The sequence below is a fragment of the Cajanus cajan genome, chromosome 2 (genome assembly GCF_000230855.2).
Source record: "Cajanus cajan strain Asha chromosome 2, NIPB_CcT2T_4, whole genome shotgun sequence".
Taxonomy (NCBI): domain Eukaryota; kingdom Viridiplantae; phylum Streptophyta; class Magnoliopsida; order Fabales; family Fabaceae; genus Cajanus; species Cajanus cajan.
In genome coordinates this window covers 62,149,785-62,177,396 of record NC_138518.1, presented here as the reverse complement: position 1 = coordinate 62,177,396, position 27,612 = coordinate 62,149,785, and the positions used below count along the sequence as shown (strand labels likewise).

The window sequence follows — 27,612 nt, the reverse complement described above, 5'->3', positions numbered from 1 at the left end:
TTTTATATTTTGATCAATTTGCTCCTTTTAAAAAAATTATCATTCAATTTTATAACATGATTTTGAATCAAATTTTAATTGATTTAAAACGTGAAACTTATAAAATTATATTTATCTATATAAAAATTATGAAATTCAATTGACATTTAAATCCAAAAGAGTTATAATCATAATGAAAATCACTTAAAAATATATCTCACAAGTAATTAAAAATAATAGGAAATTAGATTTTTTTTTTAATTTTCAATTACCTTTTGCACTTATGCTTATGTAATTTTTACCATATTTATGAAAATTTTTATTTGAATTTTAGTTGCATATAATGAATCTAATAAGACAAGTTTAAAGTCCTGAATTAGTTTTAAAAAGATTCAAAATTATATCTCAAAATTAAAATAATCATTATTTTACAAGAGTTAAATTGATTCAAATCTAAGAGATAAAAGATTAAAGTAAACATTTTTAAAGATAAAAGACTAAAATAAATCTTAAAAAAATATAAAGGATAAAATGTATAATTTAACCTAAAAATATTAATTATTACTAATGATTACAAGATAACTTAATAAATTAATTATTATTAAGTTAACTTAAAAATTAACTATCTTAAAAAAATTTAAAAGCAACTAATTAATAGAATATATTAAAAGTTTATTTTCTTTTATTTTATTAATTATTTATTAATTACTACTATTACGTGTTAAATAATTTAAAGAATAAGTATTAATGAGTTTTTACTTTTTAATGATTATTATTGTTTATATATATAAATTGGGTATTAATTTGAATTTGACTTTTAAATTCAAATATATGTGTCTGTGAATTCTTTTAATTAAGATAATTAATATTATTTTTAAATTAAGGTAATTGTATTATTTTATATTTATTAAATAGAAGATATTAATGAATTTTTAATTTCTACTATTTGGTATTTATTTTTGTATCAATTTGAATTTTATTTTTAAATTTAAATATTCTCTCTTTTTTTCTTTTTTCTTTTTTTTACTACGTCCTTCAACATGAGAAATCACCATAGCTTTCTGAAGTGAAAATCGATGGCATTTTTTTTTTTACTATCATTGACGTTAAAGAGACTAAAAAAAATCTTCTTTCCTGGAAAGCACGTGTTTTAGTATTTTTAATTTTGATTTTGTTTAAGTATGTTAAAAACACACAAGTCGTGTGCTCCAACATATCTGCATATTAAATGTTTAATTCTCTTCCAAAATGTGTCAAGGAAGATAATTAGCAAGATTGACAAATGATGAGTCAATCTTATGCATTGAGTAATAATAATATTAAAATAAATTATATAACAGAAAAATAATTTTTTAATTTACAAATCAATTTTATATTGTTGATTTGAACCTAAACTCATGTTCAAAAATAGGGATGGCAAAACGGGCCAGCCCGACCCGTTTTGGCCCGGCCCGCCATTGGCCCGCCAAAAACGGGGCGGGCCAGCCCGGCCGGCCAATGTAAAACGGGCTGGAGATGCTGGCCCGCCCCGCCCCGCCTAAGGGCGGGCTGGCCCGCCAGCCCGCTTACAAAAATAAAAAATAAAAAAAATGTAAAAAAAAATATTTTATGGTCAAATAAAAAAAAAATTTGCTACAAATAAATAAATATAATCATATGAAATTAAAAATGCATACATATTGTACTTGATATATGTTCAACAAAAATAAATTACAAACTTAAAACAAAATCAAATAGAAATTAATCCATTTACACCAAAATCAAAACCAAATTATAAACTTACAAATTATTTATAAACTAAATTTTTTGATAGTCCACAAAACAAGTTTAAATACAATTAATTAACTTTAAATTTTTATTTTAAGAATATTAGAAGCTCTCTTGAAAGAAGTTATCTCTACTTTTTTTCTTAATCATCTTCATCCTCATCTTCTACATCAAAATAAAATAAACATAAAAATAATTAAATTTAAAAAAAATATGCGGGCCGGCGGGTTGTGGCGGGCCGGCCCGCTATTTGGCCCGGCGGCTTGGCGGGCTTGGCGGGGCGGGCTTGGAGGTTGGCGGGTTGAAATTATTGGCCCGGCCCGCCAATTTTTGGCGGGCCAACGGGTCAGCCCGCGGGCCATGACCCACTTTGCCATCCCTATTCAAAAATGATATTAGAGGTTATCATAATAATTATTTGAACTTATCACAAATGTTTAGTCATAAAATTTTATGCTTGAGCTTATAACATATTTAATTATCAAAAATAAGGAAGTGTTATAGATCTTACATCGACTAATTATAAATTGATGATGTCAAATTATCTATATCATTATATAAGAGAATATTCCTTTCAATAATTATTTTGATCTTTATTTTTATATTTTATGAACTATTTTATCCTCTTTTATTTTATTCAAAAATCTAAATCACTTTTTTTTTTCAATGTCTTTGATCTCAATTCTTTTTATCTTCTTTAAATAACTACTCATGTAAGTACCCACTATATATTTTTTATTATTTTAATTTATTTAAAAAAAAATAGAGAGACAACAAGTATGGTGGCTGACTAGGCCGAGCACCCGAACAAGTAACACACGTGGGATCTCAGTTGGGCGAGGTCGACTCAAACCGGGTCAAACGAGTGGTTCGAGACAACAAAGACCTCTTCGCATGGACGGCGTCGGACATGCCGAGAATAGATCCCAAATTCATGTGCCACCGACTGGCCGTATGCCGAGACGCCCGACCAATGGCGCAAAAGAAGAGGAAGATGGGAGACGAGAAGAGAAAGGCCGCCAATGCCGAGGTGCAGAAACTGTTGCAAGCAAAATTCATCAGAGAGGTCACCTACACCACCTGGCTGGCCAATGTGGTGTTGGTCAAAAAGGCGAATGGCAAGTGGAGAATGTGTACCGACTACACCGACCTTAATAAAGCCTTCCCCAAAGACGCCTATCCACTCCCTTGCATCGACCGACTCATAGACGGCGCGTCCGGACACTCTATCTTCAGCTTCTTAGATGCCTATTCCGGTTACAATCAGATAAAGATGCACTCGACCGACAAAGAGAATACGGCGTTTATAACCGAGGACGCCAACTTTTGCTATAAAGTGATGTCGTTTGGGTTGAAGAACGTCGGGGCGACCTACCAGAGGTTAATGGACAAGGTGTTTCAGGGTCAAATCGACCGAAACATCGAAATCTATGTGGATGACATGGTGGTCTAGTCCAATTCCTTGGCCGACCATATAATGGACCTGGCCGAAATCTTTGGTGAATTACGCAAGCACAACATGAGGCTCAACCCCGAGAAGTGTACCTTCGGAGTTAAAGGAGGCAAATTTCTTGGGTTTATGCTATCGGTTAGGGGAATAGAGGCGAACCGAGATAAATGCCGAGCTGTCTTAAACATGCGGAGTCCGAGCAATCTCAAGGAAATGCAACGGCTATCCAGAAGGTTAGTCGCATTGTCCCGATTCCTCCCCCGTCTAGTCGACAAGATCAACCCGATGACTAAGCTTCTACGGAAGGCTTCGGCCTTCTCGTGGAACGAACCATGCGAGGAAGCCTTTGCGGCATTGAAAGCAACCCTGGCGATGCCGTCGATCCTAACGAGACCTGATCCTTCAAGCTCACTCCTAGTATACTTGGCTGTATCCGATGAGGCGATCAGCTCGGTCTTGGTACAAGAAAAGGAAGGTACCCAAGCTCCCATATACTTTGTCAGCCGACTCCTTCAGGACTCCGAGACCCGGTACCAACTGATAGAAAAAGTTGCCCTCGGCTTAGTACACATTTCACGACGCCTACGACATTATTTTCAAAGCCACCGAGTAGTGGTACACACCGACTGCCCGATCTCTAAGGTTTTAGGAAAGCCCGAGCTCGCGGGCAGAATGATGGCCTGGTTAGTGGAGCTCTCACAATTTGACATCACCTTCAAGCCGAGAGGGCCGATCAAAGCCCAATACTTGGTAGAATTTATAAATGAACTCTACCCGCACGGCCAGTTTGAGGAGCACTGGTGGACCCTCCATGTGGACGGCTCCTCAAATTGCCAGGGGAGCGGGGCAGGAGTGATCTTAGAGGGACCAAAAGGGATAACCTTAGAACAATCCTTACGTTTCCGGTTCAAAGCTTCGAACAATCAAGCTGAGTATGAAGCTCTGCTGGCCGGATTAAGGTTGGCTGAGGACATGGGAGCATTAAGGATCAAATGCCGAACTGACTCCAAGGTGGTGGCCGAACAAGGTAACTTCCAAGAAAAAGACCACAACATGATGAAGTACTACCATGCCTATCAAAAGTTGAAGGCGAACTTTTAGGAGGTGTTGGTCGAACACATCCCGCGCGAAGACAACACCCGAGCCGATCAGTTGGCTAGGTTGGCCGCGACCAAGAAGCCAGGACAGTTAAGAACCATCATCCAACAAGAGATCTACCACCCCAGTGTCGAGGCGGAAATGGTAGGAAGTGTCGATGCCGATCACGTCGATCCAAAAGACCCCCAAGACTGGCGGGCCGAAATCAAGGCATTCCTAACCAACGGAATCACACCGGACGACCCGACCGAAGCTAAACGGTTGAGAACTCAAGCCAGTAGATACGTCGTCATTGCTGGGCAGTTGTACAAACGTGGCTTCTCTACCCCCTACTCAAGTGCCTAGACTCTGCCGAGGCCGATTACGTGATGAGAGAAGTACACGAGGGCATTTGCGGAATGCATTCAGGAGCAAGGATGACCGTCTCCAAACTCTTGCGAGCCGGGTACTATTGGCTAACCATGAACACCGATTGCGCAATGTTTGTAAGGAAGTGTCAACCATGTCAGAAACATGGCAACTTGATCCACCGACCAGCTGAGCAGCTACATTGCATTCCCCCAGCATGGCCGTTCTCCACATGGGGGGCCGACATACTCGGACCTTTCCCGGTTGCTAAGGGGCAATGCAAATTCCTCATTGTCGCCGTGGATCTGTTCACCAAATAGATTGAAGCCGAGCCCGTGGCATGCATCTCGGCTCATCAAGTTCAAAAATTCTTGTGGAGGAACATCATCACCCGGTTCGGAATCCCACACACCCTAGTGACCGACAACGGCCTCCAATTCACCGACCGAAAACTCAACGAGTTCCTAGCCGGCCTAGGAATACAACACAAGGTCACATCGGTCGAGCACCCACAAATGAACGGTCAGGCCGAGTCAGCCAATGAAGTCATCCTAGCAGAGTTGAGGAAACGGCTAGGAGAGGCAAAGGGAGCATGGGCCGAGCAGTTACCCGAGGTACTTTGGGCCTACCGATGCACGCCCCAGTCGACCACGCAAGAGACCCCCTTCCGACTAGTATATGGATCCGACGCAATGCTCCCGGTGGAGATCGGAGAGCCATCGTTTCGCTGAGCTCACTTTGACGAATCGAACAACGAAGCCGAGCTCCGAGCAAACTTGGATGTTCTACAAGAAGTCCGAGACCGCGCTCTGGTGGTGACCGAGGCCACCAGGCAGCGCTACAAGAGAAGATTCGACAGCAAGGTGAAGCCTAGAGAATTTTGCGAAGGAGATCTCGCTTGGAGAGTCACAGGCGAAGCAAGAAAAGATCCGTGACAAGGAAAACTTGCCCCAAATTGGGACGAACCCTTCCGAGTGCGACACAACTTAAACAACGGGGCATACAAGCTGGAATACCTATCAGGAGAACCAATTCTGAGAACTTGGAACTCCTCACATTTGAAAGTGTATTACAACTGATGTAATAGTGCACTCTTTTCCTTGACCGACTCTTTTTTTTCCTTAAGGAGGGTTTTGGGTCGGCAAGATTTTTAACGAGGCACTTTATTAATAGACATTTTTTAACATTGATATTTCATTTCCTATTTAACCATGCATATATGCTTAGGTCACACTCATGCAGGACCGACCTCGAATAACACACGCCGATGCCGAGTCATCCTCGGCTGACCACTCAAACTAGTGCACTCGCGTCCCACAGGTTTCCTTCCCGAGTACCCTCCTCGGCTAAGGATGTACCTAGGCCGAGCACTACGACACAAGACGTCACTGAGCAATCCTCGGCCGGCCATTCAAGCTAGTGCACTCGCACCCGACAGGTTTCCCTCCCGAGTACCCTCCTCGGCTAATGATGTACCTAGGCCGAGCACTACGACACGTGCCGACACCGAGCAACCCTCGGCCGACCATACACAAGCGTACTCGAGCCCGACAGGTTTCCCTCCCGAGTACCCTCCTCAGCTAAAGGTGTACCTAGGACGAGCGCTTTCGCGAGATCAAATACGCATCAGATCGTATGATCCAACTCCGAGGTCGAGCACTCTCGCGCAATCCAACATGCCTCGAATATTAAATCATGACTCGACTCCGAGGCCTCACACGCTTAAGCCTCACACGTTTAAGCCGAGCACTCATGCATGCTCTAACATCGCGTATTAAATCGTGACCTACCCCGAGGCCTTACACGCTCAGGCCGAACACTCTCGCACGCTCCGCACTTCGCGTATCAAATTGCTAAATCTAACATGTTCAAACCAAACACTATCGAGCCGAGCACTCTCGTACTCAACACTCCACACGTCGCATAACCCGACATCCCAAGGCCGAGCACGATCAGGCTGATCACACTCGAACCAACCACGCATGTTTGCGATTCACGATCACTCTAAAACCGAGCACGAATAAACCGACCACTCTCTAGCCGAACGCTCTCGCATACCCCACACTTCGTGTAAACGAACACACGATGCATCAATCAACTAATTCCAGAAAATCCACCCCCTCGGCTGAACATACAACTCGGTTTATGACTCCATTACTAGGCGCTTATAAACATGCAAAAAATTGGAAAGCAAAATATCATTTAAGTATAAAGTATGGCCGACCATAACGGCTACTTACAAGAAATCACTTGTCCACCAGCGCTAATGGCCAAATTACAAAAGGCACTAACGGCCCGGTTACAAAAAATCAACAAAAAATCCTAACCCTAGCCTACTGTTACTAGAGCCGACCCACTACATCGCGGCTGAGTCCTCCAGGTTCCCATCGCCGACCACGTCAATGATGGGGTCATTCTCCTCCGTGGCCGGCGGCACCGGGACCTGAGTAGAGATGCCTCGGCGAGGAGCCTCCTCGTCAGGCTCGGCCCCTTGAGGGAACTCCGCGTAACTTATGAACTTACCACCATAAAAATCCTGACTGACATCAAAATTAATGTCAGCCAGAATCTCACAAAAGTAGCGAGCTTGTCGGACCGCTTGCTGGAAGCCGGCATCATGCTGACCGAGGATCTTATCGGTGGCTTCGGCCGTGAGCTTGGCATGGGCCTCGTTCAGCCGAGCAATCTTAGTTGCAGCAACAGTGGCCTCGGCCTTCATCTTTTGCACCGTCAACTTTAAGTCGTCAGCCTCCTTCCTGTGGGCGTCGGCCGCCCTCTTCAACTCTTCAGCCGACTCCGTGACCTTAGCATTAGCACTCAAGGCCTCCTTCACCGTCACCTCGGCCTCCTTTAAGCGGGTTTGAAGCCTTTCTGCCGAGACGGCGGACCTCATCATGACATGTTTAGCCACAAGAGAAGTCCGAGCATCAAGCTCGCAGAATAGCTTGTACTAGGCCTCCGTGGACATGCCTTACAAGTATTGGAGTCCCCCTCCGATGGTGAGGTCCAGGCTGACCAGGTTCTCGGTCTGCACGTCCGGAACAAGGAAGTTCGAACCCGCTACAAAAGCTGGAATGGCGAAAGCACCACAACCCGATTGCTCCAGAGATAGCTACTTTGGACGCTTGCTAGACGAGCTCGGACGTTCCGGCTCTATATTTTGCTCGGCAGCTCACACCTGAGAACTACTTCCCTTCTTCCTCGCATCGGCCAGGGGGATGATCACATTAGCGGCCTTATCCCGCTGCAACTTCAAAGCCGACCTCGCCAGCGGTACCTTCCCACTGGCCTTAGCCTCTTTCGCCCTCTTGGCGAGCATAGCGGTCACGTCAAGATTACCTCCGGCCATTAAACCTGCAAAAACATAAGCCTTAACATCAATTCAAAACACTGCTACACTACCGAAGCCTAACACACATACCTAGCAAGGCCATCTCAAAGTGAGATGTTTCAGAAACGTTTAAGAAGCCTCGGACAGGCAAACTCTTCGGCAACTGGTCCAGGAGCTCCACAATTTCTTTGTCCTCGGCAGAGAGCTTTGATGCGGGCATCGCCTCGAAGCGCGTCGGCCGCCTCGTCCAATAAAAGAGGAATAAAGGAGTGTCTTCTCGGTCGTAGAAACAAGGCCTCATTTCCGACCCCCAGTGAACATTGAAGAACCCATTTTTAAACCCTTTGTAAGACGACGTGAATGCCCGAAAAAACCCACGTTTCGGCACTCGAGCTAGTGACACCCACTTCACCGGTTTGCTCGGACGACATATATAATAGTAGAGGAAAGCCAGTGGTCGGGGTTGTAAGGCCCAAGCACAAACATAGGTTCCGGAACGCTTGCATGGCCGCCCAAGCGTTCGGATGTAGCTGGGTCGGCACCACATTCAGGGCTCAAAGAACTCCCATTTGGAAGTCGTCAAATGGGAGCTTTATGCCAAGGTCCTCGAACTAACACATATAAACGTAAAAGAAGTCGTCTTCATCGGGCCCTGGCTCCAAGAATACAAAATCAGTGTTCGGCCCTTCATCCTCGCACGCCTCGGCAAGCAGAGGAAACTCGTCGTCGCCGCTCCCGAAACATTTCTCTAAGGACACGAAGGTGTCTAATAACCCTTGGTCCGAGAGCGACGATAAGTATATTCCGACCTCTCCATCCACCCATTCATACACGGGCATCTCCACCGTGCCGTAATCAATCTTTGCCTTCGGCCGAGCACTTGGACCACTAACGCCCTTGCCTCGAGTATCTCCGAGCACCTCCAAATCGTCCCCACTTGCTTCGGCGCGAATGGTCTCGGCACGTGGACTCTGCTGGCCGACCCGACCTAAACCTCTAGCATCTACCTCGGTGGCTCGTGCCAAAGCAACAACTAAGGTTACCGGAGGCGATACCTCGACCACTTCGTCATCACTATCCTCATGCTCGGCAAAATCGGAGGGAAACACTACTTCACATTGCAGTGGTGGCAACCTTGATATTTCGCTTGAATCCGACCCCCTTTATCTGACGCAACATCCGACGCCCCCGAGGATGTCCAGCTCCTTGCCGACGAATAAGCCCTATCCATTTATTATCAAGAATAAAGAATACAAAATTTACCTTTGATCGGTTTGCTCGGTCAAATCTGGTTTCGAGAGCGCTCGGAGAAATTACAGCAAGTAACTTCCCAAGCAGCCCCCCCTATTTATAGGCAAGGTAAATGAGGGAGGTGAAAAGACATCCCGAAATCGCAACCGTTCAATCTAGACCATCCAACGGTCCAGATTTAGTAACCGTTGGGCCCGTAACCGCTAGGGCCAACGTGGCAGGCCACGCCCACCGAAGCCTCGTTGCAAACCCCAACCGCTTGAGACATCGGCGTAAGCTTCATCCATCTAAGGCCTCGGCCTAAGCTCACCTAGCCGAGGTCTCGGCCCAAGTTCCGTCCAGCCGAGGTCTCGGCATGGGTTTTAACCATCTAAGGTCTCAGCACAAACCTCATCTAACTGAGTTCTCAGTCCACGATTCGTCCAGGCGAGGCCTCGGTATAGGTCTCTTATCTGATGTCTCGGTATAACATCTGAGCCGAATTGACAGCCTGACTTTAGAGCTCGACCGCTATCACCACCGCCAAAGGAGGATCGTGTTTTCAGCTAACGTAGTCGGCGATACATGATAATATCCGGTACAACTACCGAGGTCATAAAAAACAGCTACACCCGGAACACGCACATTACCACTAGCGGTCGGAATCAACCCCTACCCTTCCACGCCGAGAACCACAACCCTATACAATTAAAACGTCTTCGTCTTTCCCATCCTCGACGTTGCGGGGGTTGTATACCGTATGGTGGCTGACTAGGCCGAATACCCGAGTTCGTGGCCGACTAGGCCGAATACCCTAGCCCACCGACCACTCACAATCTGAACGGAACGTGTCGGTGTGCTCGGCCAAGTCACGAATTTACGCTAGGATAATTATGGAGAGGTTAATTTATGTAATGCACCGGATTAGCCCCCTAATTTCCCGGGGCCCAGTCCTTAATCGCGGCCCAATAAGAATCACTATAGATAGGACCCCAGCGAGGTACGTAACTAACTTTCAACTACCGCATTTATTACGCAAAGCACTTACTTGAGCGTTGGAGTGTCTTTGCAGGCACACCTCCCTTCACTTCGGATTGCCCGTAGGAACGAGAAGATCGAGACTCAGGATCAGACCCGCTACCACAAAGACAATTAACGTGTGTATCCTAACACAGGAACAATATCACTTTTTCCTTATTCAATGGTTATATATAAAGGAGATGTATGGGTTATAACTTTTTTTCGTGTTTATATTTTTTTAAACAATTTCACCATTAAATCTTTAAATAATAAAAAATAATATTAAAAATTAATCACCCGTATAATCACCTAAATAAGTTAACTACCTCTAATCATTCAAATTTTTAATTACTTATATTATTTAACTTCAATTTTTATTTTATTTTAAAATTTTTAAATAAAATATAAATATACAAAATGTCTTGATTCTATTGATAATATATAAGTATTAAATAATTTTTATTTTATAAATTAATTTTATAAAATTAAATTAAATTTAAACTCATATTATAAAGTATTATTGTAGGGGGTAAAATTAATTTAATTAAGTTTATAAAACATAAAGTGTGTCATTGTTCATGTGGTGGAGTTGGTGAACAGTTTGACTACATTTGGAACACTACTTTTTACTGTTACTTGTTTTTTTATTTTACATTTGGATGTTAGTAATCAATTATAAGGAATTTTTTAGTACGGAGTATTTTATGATGCTATTTTGAATAATTTAGGTGAATCTATTTATTCTAAAAGTAAATTTTAATAAATTTATTTAATTTAATAACTCATATTTTATATTACATTTTAATAATTTAATTATTGAATTAATAGTTATTAATGTTTAGATCAAGATGATAAATTTAAAAATAAAAAAATTATATATATGATATTTTGTTTCATTAATTTAAATTGACAGGTAATCATAAAAATATTTTATACATTAATTTAAATCAATAAAAAATATCAAATAGTTTTCAAATTTTTTAAAATGTTGCAAACTTAATATATGCATTAAAAACTTTTAATTTAATAGTTGGATCGTTGAATTTTGATGTAGAACATGAGTTATTGAATGAAATAAATTTATATAGACTTACTCTTAAAGTGAGTAAATCCCTCATTCCTCTCTCTTATTTTAATAGTAAGTTTATCTAACCTTACTTCACTCATATTTTATATCAAATTTTAATAATCCAACTGTTAAATTAAAAATTTCTAATACATAGATTAAATCTTTAAATTTTTAAAAAAATTAAAAATTATTTAATATTTTGTTATATAAATTTAAATTAGCATATAAAATATTATGATTATCTGTCAACTTAAGTTTTATACATATGTTGATTCAAATTTATATAATAAAAACCTCAAGCGTGTGGTTTAGCGGTAGGGGTTGATCCACACTTAAGCAAGATCAGGGGTTCGAATCCTACCTTGTATATGCAGCCTCACCCTTTGAGGGGACGAACCAAAAGAAAAAGAAATATTGCTCAAAAAATTGGAAATGAGAAAGTAATGAAGTTTGGAATGATAAATGGATAGGGAAAGAAAGTCAAAACTAGGTATAATATGTTAACGTTGTATATGAATCGTTAATAACAAATGTGCAGTTTAAGGGAGGCATGGACAGGTTTAGGTGGTGGAGGACTAGGTTGAATGAGAAAAGTCTTCTTTACTTTACCAAAAAAAATTTATATAATAAAATATCAAATAATTTTTAAATTTTTTAAAAATTTAAACGGTTGAATCCTTAAAATTTAATATAGAACATGAATTATTAAATGAAATAACTTACTACAATTAACTCATTGATTTAGGAATATATGAAGATAACCATGTGTAAATAATTGAAAACAAAATTACATAGAGGTCATTAATTACTGAGAGGTGAAGATGTGATTATTTCATTAAAGAAGGGTAAAAGGATAAAAAAATGTGAACGTCAAATTACGATATGTTCTTTATTAATCAATGTTATATATATAACTCATATTTTTAAAATTAATTAGTTTGTATTAATTGTAACTTTGGGAAAATGAAAAGTTTCCAAAAATAACAATTGTCGTCTGTTTTTTTTAGCCATTTTACCTATCTATATATTTCCTTGCCGTATTAATAGGTAAATGCAACTTGCAATAATGTATTTATGAAAGTCGTAGTTAGGTTGATTGCATCTTTCTGACCTTTGTTTGAGTGATAGAATCAATGCTGCATATCTATTTGGAAATGAAATTACTTTTGAGGATAATTTTAGTCCCTTTTATGAAAAATAATTCATTAGCTGGACTTTATTTATTATTTGGCCAAATTATATTAGTTTTTAAGATGAAAATTTAAATTTTAACACATTAGTGTAAAATAAAAAAGTTAATTTCAAGTAAAAATTACATGAAATTAAATAAAGAACTAGTTCTTAAACCAATTAACATTTATAAAAATAAATAAAGTTTATTGAACATTTAATAATTCAATAAAGACATATTAATGCATGTTACATTCTGCAAACACAAATTAATTTTTATTATCAATTTTATGACATTACGTGGACGGTATTAAGAAAAAAAGAATACATTAATGCATCTATGTATGAGTTAAAATCCATATAAACTTGATACACTATAATAATGTTTTGTACATCATTTCTAACTATATAGAATGAATTGCAAATCATTTTGGAGAAAATTAATCATCAAAGGTAACTTTCTAGTTTGATACAAGTCACGTAGATAAGATAAGATTATTCTCTTTTTGGATACGTATAGGTGACATCGAACCAAATGACCCTCTTTTGTTCTTGGAAACTTTTTGAGAATAAAGTGCAAATGACTTTAATTAAAATATGGAAATAAAATGAGGGCTTACAATTACACCCTCCTACCGCAATGATAATATACAACTATAAAGTATCTTTATTTCTGGCAACCATGGCATTCAACTCTCTAACAAGTCGAAGATGATGATATTGGAACCACGTCCAGTTGTTACGATGGTGAAAGCTTGACTAAAGGCATAAATCCATGTGTGCATTGATGAAAACAAGCCACATAAAACTCTATGTTTGTTATATTTTTTGTTATATATAACAGTAATCTCATAATACGTTTCAGCAGACCTAACTAGTCATTACTAAAGATTTTAACACGAAAGAGAAAGTAAAAAAAAAAAAAAAAAAAGAGTAGTTGAATTAATTGGTGTTCATGGCAAAAAAATAAATACTACGGGCAATATTGTTGAATTCCGTCCGTCCAACGTAACGCCAACCAAATTAATTGTAATCATCATGTCAAAGCAACATGGTCAACGTTGATGTTCTTTGATTTGTCATGGCCTAATAATAATAATAATAATAATAATAATAATAATAATAATAATAATAATAATAATAATAATAATAATAATAATAATAATAATAATAATAATAATAATAATAATAATAATAATAATAATAATAATAATAATAATAATAATAATAATAATAATAATAATAATAATAATAATAATAATAATAATAATAATAATAATAATAATAATAATAATAATAATAATAATAATAATAATAATAATAATAATAATAATAATAATAATAATAATAATAATAATAATAATAATAATAATAATAATAATAATAATAATAATAATAATAATAATAATAATAATAATAATAATAATAATAATAATAATAATAATAATAATAATAATAATAATAATAATAATAATAATAATAATAATAATAATAATAATAATAATAATAATAATAATAATAATAATAATAATAATAATAATAATAATAATAATAATAATAATAATAATAATAATAATAATAATAATAATAATAATAATAATAATAATAATAATAATAATAATAATAATAATAATAATAATAATAATAATAATAATAATAATAATAATAATAATAATAATAATAATAATAATAATAATAATAATAATAATAATAATAATAATAATAATAATAATAATAATAATAATAATAATAATAATAATAATAATAATAATAATAATAATAATAATAATAATAATAATAATAATAATAATAATAATAATAATAATAATAATAATAATAATAATAATAATAATAATAATAATAATAATAATAATAATAATAATAATAATAATAATAATAATAATAATAATAATAATAATAATAATAATAATAATAATAATAATAATAATAATAATAATAATAATAATAATAATAATAATAATAATAATAATAATAATAATAATAATAATAATAATAATAATAATAATAATAATAATAATAATAATAATAATAATAATAATAATAATAATAATAATAATAATAATAATAATAATAATAATAATAATAATAATAATAATAATAATAATAATAATAATAATAATAATAATAATAATAATAATAATAATAATAATAATAATAATAATAATAATAATAATAATAATAATAATAATAATAATAATAATAATAATAATAATAATAATAATAATAATAATAATAATAATAATAATAATAATAATAATAATAATAATAATAATAATAATAATAATAATAATAATAATAATAATAATAATAATAATAATAATAATAATAATAATAATAATAATAAAAAAACTAAACTAATAATAATATAAATATACATACTAATCATCAATACTCCAATACTAATCAATACTCCTAATAATCACTACATACATCAAAATAAAAATCAAACAACTCCTACTCTAAATAACTAATAACATAATACTCTAAAAAATACTAATACTCCATTAATCATAATAATAATAACTAATAATAATAATAAATATTATAATAATAATAATAATAATAATAATAATAATAATAATAATAATAATAATAATAATAATAATAATAATAATAATAATAATAATAATAATAATAATAATAATAATAATAATAATAATAATAATAATAATAATAATAATAATAATAATAATAATAATAATAATAATAATAATAATAATAATAATAATAATAATAATAATAATAATAATAATAATAATAATAATAATAATAATAATAATAATAATAATAATAATAATAATAATAATAATAATAATAATAATAATAATAATAATAATAATAATAATAATAATAATAATAATAATAATAATAATAATAATAATAATAATAATAATAATAATAATAATAATAATAATAATAATAATAATAATAATAATAATAATAATAATAATAATAATAATAATAATAATAATAATAATAATAATAATAATAATAATAATAATAATAATAATAATAATAATAATAATAATAATAATAATAATAATAATAATAATAATAATAATAATAATAATAATAATAATAATAATAATAATAATAATAATAATAATAATAATAATAATAATAATAATAATAATAATAATAATAATAATAATAATAATAATAATAATAATAATAATAATAATAATAATAATAATAATAATAATAATAATAATAATAATAATAATAATAATAATAATAATAATAATAATAATAATAATAATAATAATAATAATAATAATAATAATAATAATAATAATAATAATAATAATAATAATAATAATAATAATAATAATAATAATAATAATAATAATAATAATAATAATAATAATAATAATAATAATAATAATAATAATAATAATAATAATAATAATAATAATAATAATAATAATAATAATAATAATAATAATAATAATAATAATAATAATAATAATAATAATAATAATAATAATAATAATAATAATAATAATAATAATAATAATAATAATAATAATAATAATAATAATAATAATAATAATAATAATAATAATAATAATAATAATAATAATAATAATAATAATAATAATAATAATAATAATAATAATAATAATAATAATAATAATAATAATAATAATAATAATAATAATAATAATAATAATAATAATAATAATAATAATAATAATAATAATAATAATAATAATAATAATAATAATAATAATAATAATAATAATAATAATAATAATAATAATAATAATAATAATAATAATAATAATAATAATAATAATAATAATAATAATAATAATAATAATAATAATAATAATAATAATAATAATAATAATAATAATAATAATAATAATAATAATAATAATAATAATAATAATAATAATAATAATAATAATAATAATAATAATAATAATAATAATAATAATAATAATAATAATAATAATAATAATAATAATAATAATAATAATAATAATAATAATAATAATAATAATAATAATAATAATAATAATAATAATAATAATAATAATAATAATAATAATAATAATAATAATAATAATAATAATAATAATAATAATAATAATAATAATAATAATAATAATAATAATAATAATAATAATAATAATAATAATAATAATAATAATAATAATAATAATAATAATAATAATAATAATAATAATAATAATAATAATAATAATAATAATAATAATAATAATAATAATAATAATAATAATAATAATAATAATAATAATAATAATAATAATAATAATAATAATAATAATAATAATAATAATAATAATAATAATAATAATAATAATAATAATAATAATAATAATAATAATAATAATAATAATAATAATAATAATAATAATAATAATAATAATAATAATAATAATAATAATAATAATAATAATAATAATAATAATAATAATAATAATAATAATAATAATAATAATAATAATAATAATAATAATAATAATAATAATAATAATAATAATAATAATAATAATAATAATAATAATAATAATAATAATAATAATAATAATAATAATAATAATAATAATAATAATAATAATAATAATAATAATAATAATAATAATAATAATAATAATAATAATAATAATAATAATAATAATAATAATAATAATAATAATAATAATAATAATAATAATAATAATAATAATAATAATAATAATAATAATAATAATAATAATAATAATAATAATAATAATAATAATAATAATAATAATAATAATAATAATAATAATAATAATAATAATAATAATAATAATAATAATAATAATAATAATAATAATAATAATAATAATAATAATAATAATAATAATAATAATAATAATAATAATAATAATAATAATAATAATAATAATAATAATAATAATAATAATAATAATAATAATAATAATAATAATAATAATAATAATAATAATAATAATAATAATAATAATAATAATAATAATAATAATAATAATAATAATAATAATAATAATAATAATAATAATAATAATAATAATAATAATAATAATAATAATAATAATAATAATAATAATAATAATAATAATAATAATAATAATAATAATAATAATAATAATAATAATAATAATAATAATAATAATAATAATAATAATAATAATAAGGTTATGAAATTAGGGTAGATAATTAAAAAGAAGGAAGTCATCAAATAGTAGAAGGTTTGTTATGAACCACATCATCTATAAAAGGGGCTCACAATTCCAGTGAAAAGGAGGAAGAAAAAACTCTCTTTTATTTTACTAAAGTTCAAACTCTTGAATAGCTTGATTCAACAATTGACTTCACAATTTAATTTTCTTTATATATATATATATATAGGATAAAAAAGTTTAGAAAAATAATAAACAATAAAATAAAGTATATTTTTTATTAATGTTATAGATATTAAAATATTCAACCAAATATAAAATAAATAAATCGATACACACTAAATAAACATCATATTTGTGAGACCCTGCAGCTCTTTCCTCTCTTTTCTTATCTCCCTCACTTGCATTCTCTCTTTTTCCTTACTCTCAAATTCCTTTCTCTCTAGCGGAAGCAGTGAGCACCTAGGAGGTTCCTCAATTCTTCTCCATTCCTCAAGCATGAAGTCGTGTGGAGCTAGCTGAGTGTTGGATTTTCTTCCTCTTCTTCTTCTCATTCTCTTCCCGGAGCTCGGATTTCTTCTCCTCCGAGGTAAGGGAAGCTAGATTTCGCTTGGGTTGGTTGAAATGAGTTTAGAAACTCAAGTGTTGGTTGTTTTCAGATGATTGATGGTTGGATTTGAAGAAAATGGTGTTTTCGGAGTTTCGGGGAAAAGGGTGAAAATTTGGGGTTTTCTATGTTTGATGGTTGCATGTTGAAAAGGAGTTGATTTTCGAGTTGTTTGCTGAAAATGTGGTTCTTTGAATGGATTGCATGTGTTGCTTGGTTTTCCAGGGTTTGGACGAAATTTTTGAAGTTTGAGGGCGGCTACTTGATAGTGCGTCAGGCGTAGTTCTTGGCCCCGGGCGCGTGACATTAGAGGGTTTCATTGGTCAAGCACGACGGGTGCACGGCTGGTTGCGCCGGGCGAGCTTGGGAATGGAGGCCCCTGGATGGATCACGCCAAGCATGGGAGAACCGTGTTGGGCGTGATATCAGATAGGGACTCATAATTTTGGGGTTCTGGTATGGCGCCAGGCGTGATTATATCTTGTCGGGCGTGGAGACTCCCTAGGATGTGTTCTTTTATAAATTTGCTGATTAACGTTGTTGAGCCGAGTTGAGTTGTATGTTGTCTAAGTTGTTAATATCGTATGATGTTTAAGTTGTATTGATGTAAAGTTGAGTTGTGATGTATACTGTTAATGCTGCTATGTTGTGCTGAGTTGAATGTTGAATATAAATTGTTGTAGGCCGTAAGGCTGAGCTATTGTAGGAGATCTCTAAGCTGAAATGCGTAACAACGCATAAGTTGTTTGATGTTGATTTTGCTTAATGATGTGAGTTGTATATGTGTAGTGTGTTGTGAAGCTGTGCTGTAGATGTATGTTGTGATATGTTGTATGTTGATCCTGTTGAGGATGATGATGTGCTGTTAGCTGTAGCTGTTTATAATTTCTATATATGTTGATTCTTTTCACTAGCTTACCCTTGTCTGTTTCCATGTGGATTAGACTGCTATGATCATACTGTGTATGGGAGCAGAGCAGGGATAGGCTGGAGGGTAGTAGCAGGTCTGTAGCTGACAAAGGGAGCTGATATTTTGTTGTTGATAGGCTACTTAGTGTAGCTAGGATAATGTATTTTATATATTGACTTTTTAGCCCCAAGCTAGACTTATGTATATATATATTTTATCTTTATATATGTGACACCCTCTACCCCAACATTAAAACACAATAAATGTAAACAATAAATTTTTTTTTCCCTTTTTGAGTAAATCAAGTCTTTCATAGTTGACAACCTTTTTCATGGATAAAATAATTGTCTCAATATTATAAGGTAGAAGATTCACATTCGTAACTCATAAATCATAAAAAGTCAACATATAAGTATCAAAACTCAAGAAGTCATATAAAAGAAACTATATAATTAATTCTAGCAAAGGTGGTAGTGCCTCCTAGTTAGGAATTAATTTATAACTTACAAATCATGTAATATTATGAGAAATATATACATTTTAGTCTTTTATCAAGAACGTTCAAAATTACAAAAGAAGAGAAAATTAAAACTTTTAAAACAATAATATCCCAAACTAAACCTAGCTATGCCCGATGTCAAATCCTATCAGAGCATGCCCAACTAAAGCCTTATGCCTCATAACCAACATCCTCATGATGATGATCATCTGCAACATAATTTAAAACATATACAAGAACAACAAGGGAGTGAGAAACATCTCACTCAGTTTTAGGTGAAGAAATAAAGGTTAGATAGCACACACACACACAACAAATATAAGTCACATGTAAATAGTACACATACATAGTCAACAACACATACACTTATTTATCATGCAATGATGTCATGGACTCCACTCATAAATGCATGCATGTGGCGCCATAAGGAAGCTTCATATATCATCACTGGTGACCCTAAGGTACACCTGGTTACATCACTAGTGACCCTAAGGTACACATGGTTACATCACTGGTGACCCTAAGGTATACCTTGTTAGCAAGTTACATCACTGGTGACCCTAAGGTACACCTTGTTAGCATGTTACATCACTGGTGACCCTAAGGTACACCTTGTTAGCATCACTAGTATGCGGCCTCAGCGGCACACCTGGAGTAATATATGCATATGATGCATGTCATACATTCATAATTTCATTGACTCAACATTTAACTTATTACAGAATTTCATTTAGTACATCATGTCATCATTTTTCATAGTCTCATAATCACAGCTTGTCTCAAAAGTCCATTCTTAGGTCTCATGTCATTTGTCCATATTCACATGGTCATGTCATAAATACTCCTCATAAGGTCTGCACAGGAATTTACAGAGATCCACAGAAAGCATTCTTATTCATATAAAAACTCATTTATTTTTAGCATTAATTCCTTATTCATTTATTACTTTCAACAAAGAACAAAGTAACAAGGAACAAAATAAAGCAAACAGAAAATAAAACAGAACAACAGGCAAGGGATTGGGAGTCAATCCGATAATCAAACTATCCAACAATTATTCCCACACCCCCGAGCGAGGTTTCTCACTCCCCCCTTACCTGGATAAGATGGAGTTGAAACTTGGGCATGATCTCCTCCTCTAGATTCCCTCTGTCTTTCCCTCACTTCACTAGTGCAAAAATTGGATTTAAAATCGGAGTTTTAAGATCGGTTATAAGGTAACTGATCTTAAAAGTGGCGCGGTGGCAATTTTGTAAATAACATGAACACTTTTAAGATCGGTTGAATTTTAACTGATCTTAAAAGTACTTTTAAGATCGGTTATAAAAGAACCGATTTTAAAAGTGGCACTTTAAGATTGGTTACAAAATAACCGATCTTAAAAATGACCATTTTAAGATCGGTTATAATATAACCGATTTTAAAAGCACTTTTAAAATCGGTTATAAAAGAACCGATCTTAAAAGTGGCACTTTTAAGATCGGTTATAAAATAACCGATCTTAAAAGAACTTTTAATATCAGTTATTTCGTAACCGATTTTAAAAGTGTCACTTTTAAGATCAGTTCTTTTATAACCGATTTTAAAAGTATCGTCAGAAATCTTTTATATTCCCCTCCATTGTCATTCTCTTCAATCTTTCCCTGAAGCTCTCTCATTTTCTAAAGTCTCCAATAAGGTAAATTTCGTTCTCGTTTTCGTTTTCATTTTCGTCTTCTCATGTTATTTTTGTGTTTCTTTTCGTTTTTTCATGATTTCTCGTCTCTGTGTTGTAGGTCCAGCAGGGTTCGAAACTGGAACGGGAACGGCCCGTTCTCCTTGTAGAACGGGCCGTTCTCCAAGGAGAACGAGTCGTACTCCTTGGAGAACGGGCCGTACTCCAAGGAGAACGGGTCGTACTCCAAGGAGAACGGGCCGTTCTCCAAGGAGTACGGGCCGTACTCCATGGAGAACGGACCGTTCTCCATGGAGAACGGGCCGTTCTCCAAGTGCCCTTTTAGGCATTTATATCAGACTGGAACGGCCCATTCCGATTTTGGCCTGTTCCAGTTTATTTTTTTCGCACATCCGGACTTTTAAAATCGGTTATTAAACAACCGATTTTAAAAGTTAACTTTTAAAATCGATTGTTTAACCGATTTTAAAAGTTTAACTTTTAAAATCGGCTCTTTCAAGATCGGTTAAAGAACCGATTTTAAAAGTCTTTTTTCCACTAGTGCTTTCTTTCTCTTTCTCTCTCTCTCTTTCTTTCTCTTTCTCTCTCTCTCTCTCTCTCTCTCTCTCTCTCTCTCTCTCTTTCTTTCTTCCTTTCTTTCTTTCTTTCTTTCTTTCTCTAAAATTTTTCACCCGTCTCAGTTATAATTTTTCACCCCCATGCCTCCTATTTATAAGCATCCTGGTGTACCCGGAACGGCCCGTACTGAATTCGGAACGGCCCGTTCCGGAGCCTTCAAATATACGCAAAAATCTCAACTGGAACAGCCCGTTCTAAAATCAGAACGGCCCATTTCTAAAAAGCAGAACGACCCGTTCTAAAATTAGAACGGCCCGTTCTGGAGTTCACTTTTACAAAGATTGACCATAAAGAGAACGGCCGGTTTCCAACTGAACTGTTTTTAGGCATTTTTCTTACTCTGGAACGACCCGTTTCACTACAAGAAAAATGCTGATTTTCGAGGAAATTTCCGACGGAAATAGGTAAATTTTCGACGGATTTTGCTTTTTTCGACGGATTTCCGACGGATTTCAATCCGTCGGAAAAAGTAGCGTCGGAAAAAAAATCCGTCGGAAATAATTTTTCCGACAGAATTTTCCGACAGAAAATTCTGTCGGAAATTTTCGACGGAAAAATCCGTCGGAAATTGCTGTCAAAATTTCCGACAGAAAAATCCGTCAGAAATTGCTGTCAAATTTTCCGACGAAAAAATCCGTCAGAAATTATAATTTTTTTTTTAATTTTAATAAATTTATTAATGTAACAACTCTCATATTTGGCCTCTCAAGGGTTCTATTTCACAATATTTCACTGTTTAGCGTGTTTTATTCTTACTTGTGCAATTTCTGGGAGACTTCCCAGAAGGTCACCCATCCCAGTACTACTCCAGGTCAAGCACGTTTAACTGTGAAGTTCTGATGAGTAAGCTACCGAAATGTCTATGTATGTTGTCAGTATAACTTGTACAAATTAATTCATTTAAGTCATCCTCAAATATACAATCTCATATTTGTACTATAATAATAATATATAATAATTTTATATTACGAATAATAATAATAATAATATATTTAATTATTCTTTATTTATATGTACTTACTTTTATAATTAACATCTACTTATTTTTATTTAAAATTATAATTTAAATTATTTAATTTTATAATTTATAATGATAATATAATTTATAAAATTATAAATATTTATTTATTACATACTTATAAATTAAATTTTAATATTTTAAATAAATTATTAATTAATTTAATATATTTATTTACCTTAAATCAAACATATAAAATTTAAAAAATGTATTTATCCTTATTTTTTTTTCTAATTATCAACTATTAATAAAATACTAACTTAAAATCATATCTAATTATATATAATATTTTCATATCAAATTTAAAACCAGATATTAGTTATACAAAAATATTAAGATCATATAGTAAATTGTCAATAAGATTTTAGTTAAATAATTTAAAATAATTAATATTTCAATTATATTGTTAATTAGCAAATAATTTATTCCAAAACTAATTAATTTTTTATATTAATTATTAGTAAAATTTAATAACTTTTAATTTAACAATTAATTGGATCCATTAAATTCAACACACCATGAGTTATTGAGCGGAATAACTTTACCAAGAGTTATTTTGTAAGTTATCTTAAATCAAACATATAAAATTCAAATAATGTATTTATCCATGTTTTATTTTTTAATTATCAACCATTAATAAAATACTAACTTAAAATCTTATCTAATTATATCATAATATTTTCATATCAAATTTAAAACCAGTTCTTACATTTTTGACAAATATAAATTTGTCTGAAATATTCTATCAATAATATAACTTTTCTTACAAAAATTTTCTCATCAAAAATATAAATTTTTCGACAGATTTAATTTTGTTTTATAAAAAATCATCTTCGATTAATATAACATTTTGTATATATGATTTAAGAGTAAAAGATTTTCAATTTAACAGTTGAATTTACAAAATTCACATTTAATATAAAGTTATTGAGCGGTGTAACACTTAGTAAAATTTATACAATTGTAATTATAGCTCCCCTCATGTATATATATATATATGTGTGTGTGTGTGTGTGTCTATATATATATATATATGATTTAAGAGTAAAAAATTTTCAATTTAACGGTTGAATTTACAAAATTCACATTTAATATAAAGTTATTGAGCGGTGTAACACTTAGTAAAATTTATACCATTTTAATTATAACCCCCCTCATATATATATATATATATATATATATATATATATATATATATATATATATATATATAAATGCGACTTTTACAATGTATTACACCGCTCAATAACTTTATATTAAATGTGAATTTGGTAAATCCAACTGTTAGATTGAAAGTTCATATCTCTTATAGATTATATATACAAAACTTTATATTAATCCAAGATGATTTGATACTTCATTTTTATAAAACAAAATTGATGTAATATATTCATTTCAAAATACACTAAAATATGAACACTTGGATTATCTTCCAGTTGTTGTTCAATTTTAACAAAATTTGATATACACGTATAAAGTGATATGAACTTTCAATTTAACGGTTGGATTTACAAAATTAACATTTAATATAAAGTTATAGAGCGGCATAATACTTAGTAAAAGTTACACCGGTATAATTATAACCCCTTATATTATATATATATATATATATATATATATATATATATATACACACACATACATATATATACAGCGACAGCTGCATGTTTGGAATAGTGAGGCACTTGCCCTCACTACTATTTGACATATACATAATTTTTTATCTAAAAAAATAATATATTTTAAAAAATAAAAATTATATTCTAATAAAATAAATATATAGATTCAGAAAAAATGTTTATTTATTTGATATCTGTCAAATTTTTGAAGGAAATTAATTCTCATGTGATAAAAAAATTTTCTTAATAATGAATTAATTTTTAAAAAAAGTTTAATTATAATATATATATGTATATATATATATGTCTTAATATTCACATATATAATGTAATATATTAAAACAAATAATTTTTTGATAAAATAAAATTTGTAGCATGCATGTTTTTCTTTTGTGTTTTTTATTTATTGTATACGTTGATTGAAAAAATCAAAATAGTAAAATTGTATACATTGATTAAAAAAATCAAAATAAGAAAAATCATAAGATTTATATTCCATTTAGAATTGTTATTATAAGATATATTTTAAAATAAATTATCATCTAAAAATATATATTAGATATTAAAAACATATTTATATCATAAATAAATTAAACTTTATTTTTATAAATTTAACATATAGATTTTTATATTTTTAATAGTGTTAAATTATTATAAAATAAGTCTATATGATTGTAGTTCTACCCAAATATTTAAAAATTATATATGATAGATAAATAAGTCACACTTAAAATATATATTTTTAAAGAAAATTAGGTTCAAACCAAGTAAATTATAATAAAATATAGTATAACCTAATTTATTTTCATCTTTAATACTAATCGTAGATATAAAAAACTTGTAATAAATAATTATAATATATATTTATACCTTTAAAAGATATATAAAATTTTTAATACTACAAATATATATAAGAAATTAAAAATAATAAATTAAAAATAAGAAATTAAAAAAAGAAATTAAAAATATAAATTAAAAATAAGATTTTCGACGGAAAATTCTGTCGGAAATTTCCGACAAAAAATTCCATCAGAAATTTTCCGGCAGAAATTTTTGACGGATTTATTTTTCCATCAGAAATTTCTGACATAATTTTCCGTCGGAAAGTTTCTGTCAGAAATTTTCGACGGATTTATATTTCCGACGGAAAATTCCGTCAGAAATTTCTGATGGAAATATAAATCCGTCAGAAATTTTCGACGGATCCATATCCGTCGGAAATTTACATTTTTCTTGTAGTGTTTCATTTTGGGAACGGCCCGTTCCGGAAAAACCCAAATAGGCCTTTTTACATATTTGGAACGGCCCGTTCCACTTTTGGAATGACCCGTTCTGCCACTTCAAAAACAATTTAATTTCTTCGTTTGGAACGACCCGTTCCACTTTTGGAACAACCCGTTCCAGCGTAAAGAAACAGAATTTTATAAAAATTTTCACAAATAACTAAATTATTACAAACCTTTAAAATATTTTATAAAACCCTCTTTAATTAACTAAAACAACTATAAGAAAATAATCTTCATAAATATATAAATAAATAATTACATTAGTAGAAAATTCAGGGTGTTACAATATATGCATGCTCTATTTTGCGTGGTATTGTTTTGTTGTGCGACGGCTAGATGGATCGTTACAATACTTTCATTACATTAATGAAAAAAATATTTTTTATTATGTTAATTAGTATAATTGTTGAAATATAACAATTTTTTTTACATGTCTTAAGGTATAAAATTAAAGTAATAGAATAAACAATGCAAACAATATAATGGTTAAATAAAAAATTAATATGAAAATATCCATAAAAAGTAATAGAATAGAATAAAATAAACCTATTATATTTATAAATATATTGAAGTATAATATTATATTAATAAAATAAATATTGTAATGATTAAAATGAATAGTGTAATATAAAAATATTGTTTACAAAATAATAAAAAAAAATTGGAAAGTTGACATAGTATACATATAATTATAGGTTTGAACTTTATGTTATCATTGTAATTTAAATCGATAAAAATAAATATCATATGTTTGACATAATGGAACAAGACAAATGGAAAAGAATAAAAAATTTCACATTATGCGAAAAAAGGGTAAACAAAAATTAATATATTTTAAGGGTAGAAAGAAAAAAATATAAAAATAAGTGTGTGTTTGATAAACCATTTCAACAGTTTAAAAATTATATTTTTGACTAATTAATAAATAATTTTAACCAAATATAAAAAAATATTAAATTCTAATCAACATACTTAACAAAACCTGTAATATCATCAATTTTGGTATTATTTATTAATAGCATTCCATTCTTGTCCTCTCTCCAAATCCCAATGACTAATATTATTCATTAATGTGGTGTCAAAAAATAAATATTATTTATTAATGTCTATGTTATTCAACTTTTATTTCAAGCAAATTTTGGACTGAACACAGATAATATTTTCGATGATTTAATTATATAGTCATTATAAAATTATAAAATTAAATTTTCTAACATAATAACGATGAAAATATAGTTGGAACAAAGAATTTTGATTTTAATCCTTATGAAAATGTTGCTTTAGTTTTCATTTTTCAAAAAAAGTTACAATCATATATTACTCATTAATTGCTTATATATTTTATGGAATGTCAATGGACTATCTCAAGTGACATACATTAATGTCTATGAAGAATGTTAGTATGCGATACTTTTTAAAAAAATGTATATATTTTAAAAATAAATATTATTTATTTATCTTGAAATAAATTACAAAAAAAAATAATGATTTTAAATTTTGGAAAGATATAGAAATTAAATAAAAGTATTTTACAAATGACTAAAATTAAAACTCACTCATTTTATAATACCATAAATAATGATCTAATTTTTAAAAAAAAAATACTTATATAGAACATAATAAAAAACAACCGTATATCTATTTTTAAATTTTGGTTTAGTTGGAATGATGACCAAATGAGGTGTTTGATTCAATACTAGTACATGACTCTTCTTTTACTGCTGTTAGTTTTTGTTTTATA

At 30.1% G+C, this 27,612-nt stretch overlaps 1 protein-coding gene across 1 annotated transcript; it reads left to right on the top strand.

Moving 5' to 3' along the window:
- The first annotated feature begins 3,223 nt into the window (after positions 1-3,223).
- Positions 3,224-4,297, top strand: LOC109804692 (uncharacterized). Its single transcript, XM_020366522.2, has one exon. The coding sequence runs from the start codon at positions 3,224-3,226 to the stop codon at positions 4,295-4,297; it is 1,074 nt and encodes a 357-aa protein (XP_020222111.2).
- Positions 4,298-27,612: the final 23,315 nt, after the last annotated feature.